Source organism: Eimeria mitis, genomic scaffold (assembly GCF_000499745.2).
Source record: "Eimeria mitis Houghton genomic scaffold, Emh_scaff7667, whole genome shotgun sequence".
NCBI lineage: Eukaryota > Apicomplexa > Conoidasida > Eucoccidiorida > Eimeriidae > Eimeria > Eimeria mitis.
Window position 1 is genome coordinate 280 of NW_024016094.1, and position 1,930 is coordinate 2,209.

Consider the following 1,930-nt stretch of genomic DNA (forward strand, 5'->3'; position numbering starts at 1 on the left):
GCTGCAGTTCTCCTGATATAAAGTTTATGTTTCTTTGTTTATACGTGCAGCAGCAGCAGCAGCAGCAGCAGCTGCAACAGTACCAGCGCCACAGTAGATCTCATGCGAGCAGCAGCAGCAGCAGCAGCAGCAGTAGCAGCAGCAGCAGCAGCAGCAGCGGGTTAAGACTCGGGAGCTGCAGCAGCAAATGCTGTTTGCTTGAGCAGCACTCAGATCTAATAGAAACGGCTTCGGTGGCAGCAGCAGCAGCTGCTGCAGCAGCTCCCGCCACGGCTGCAGCAGCAGCAGCAGCAGCAACAGCAGCAGCAACAGGAGCAGCTGGAGAGACACATACCAAAGCATCAACCCCTTCTACATCTTCTCTGGGTGTACAGAACTAGCTGCAGCGGGCAGCTGCAGCAGCAGCAGCAGCAGCTGCTGCTGCTGCTGCTGCTGCATGAGCTGGAACAGAGTTATCGCCGCAGCAGAGTCAGCAGCAAATGCTGCAGCAGCAGCAGCAGCGAACCCCTGTTGCTAGCAGCAACCGAGGCAGCCATTGGGCTCATCTATTTTTCTCCTTTCCTACGGGGTAGACAGTTGGAGAGCAGCAGCAGCAGCAGCAGCAGCAGCAACAGCAGCAGCAGCAACAGCTGCTGCTGCTCATTGTGCGGCAGGAGATTGGCTGGAGGCAGCAGCCAAATGGTCAGCTAAGGAGCAGCAGCAGCAGCAGCAGCAGCAGCAGCAGCAGTGTTTACCAAGCAGCAGGGGGGGATGGTGCCGCAGGGTTCTGCTGCTGCTCTGCAGCACTGCAGCAGCAGCAGCAACAGCACAAGCTTCGCGCAGCAGCAGCAGCAGCAGCAGGGCAGCATAGAAGGCTCAGCCTCAGCAGCACGATCTCCTGCTGCAGCAACAGCAGCAGAGGCAGCAGCAGCAGCTGCAACGAGAGCAGCAGACAGCAAAACCTCGCACAGCCTTTCTGTCTCTTCTCTTATAGGGGCTGTCGTGCCGCTGCCTGTGCAGCCGCGTGCTGCTGCTGCTGCTGCTGCTCCTGCTGCTGCTGCTGCTTTGCCCCCGCTGCTGCGGATCGTTGCGGTGTCTCCGCTGCTGCCGTCCCCGACCTTCTGCTGCAGCCGTGCTGCTTCTCACGCTGAAGCTGCAGCAGATGCAGCAGCAGCAGCAGCAGATGCAGCAGCAGACGCAACAGATGCAGCAGCAGATGCAGCAGCAAACGCAGCAGCAACAGATGCTGCTGCTGACGGGGACCATAGCAGACAACAGAGCGACGCATGCACCCTTAATGAGAAGCAGCAGCAGCAGCAGCAGCAGCAGCAGCAGCTAGAGCCGCCAATATCGGGCTCTGCTGCGGTGGAGACAGCGGCAGGCACAGCAACGGAGGCTGCAACAGCAGCAACAGCAGTTGCAGCAGCAGCAGCANGGTGGAGACAGCGGCAGGCACAGCAACGGAGGCTGCAACAGCAGCAACAGCAGTTGCAGCAGCAGCAGCAGCAGCAGCAGCAGCAGACACGGCGCAGCACACGGTGTCTGCGACATTGACGGAGGATTGGTTTCAGCGGGGAGATGCAGCAGCAGCAGCAGCAGCACTTGCTGCTGCAGCAGCAGAAGGTTCAGGCCCTGACGGCCCTTTTGTTTATGCTGCAGCAATTCATGATTGTAGAAGCCTTGGCTGCAGCAGCAGCAGCAGCAGCAACAGCAGCAGCAGCAGCAGCAGCAACAACCACCAGCATGCAGCACTGCGCCGCTGTGTCTTCCTGCTGCAGGTCCCCTGGCAGCTATCTATAAGCTGCGTGGAGAGAGCTACGGCTGTCTCTTCCCTTGCTGCTGCTGCTGCTGCTGCTGCTGCTACTGCGCCTGCTGCTGTTGCTGCTGCTGCCAGCAGCAGCAGCAACTGGGATAGTCAAGTGTCTCCGTGCTGCAGCAGCAGCAGCAGCAG

General features: G+C 59.7%; 1 protein-coding gene across 1 annotated transcript; it reads left to right on the top strand.

The window, feature by feature from the left end:
* Positions 1-750: 750 nt before the first annotated feature.
* EMH_0092280 (uncharacterized protein) lies at positions 751-1,533 on the top strand (the record flags this gene model as incomplete). Its single annotated transcript, XM_038023065.1, is given in 2 exon segments — positions 751-1,411; positions 1,415-1,533. Coding segments are annotated over 2 exon segments (780 nt in total).
* Positions 1,534-1,930: the final 397 nt, after the last annotated feature.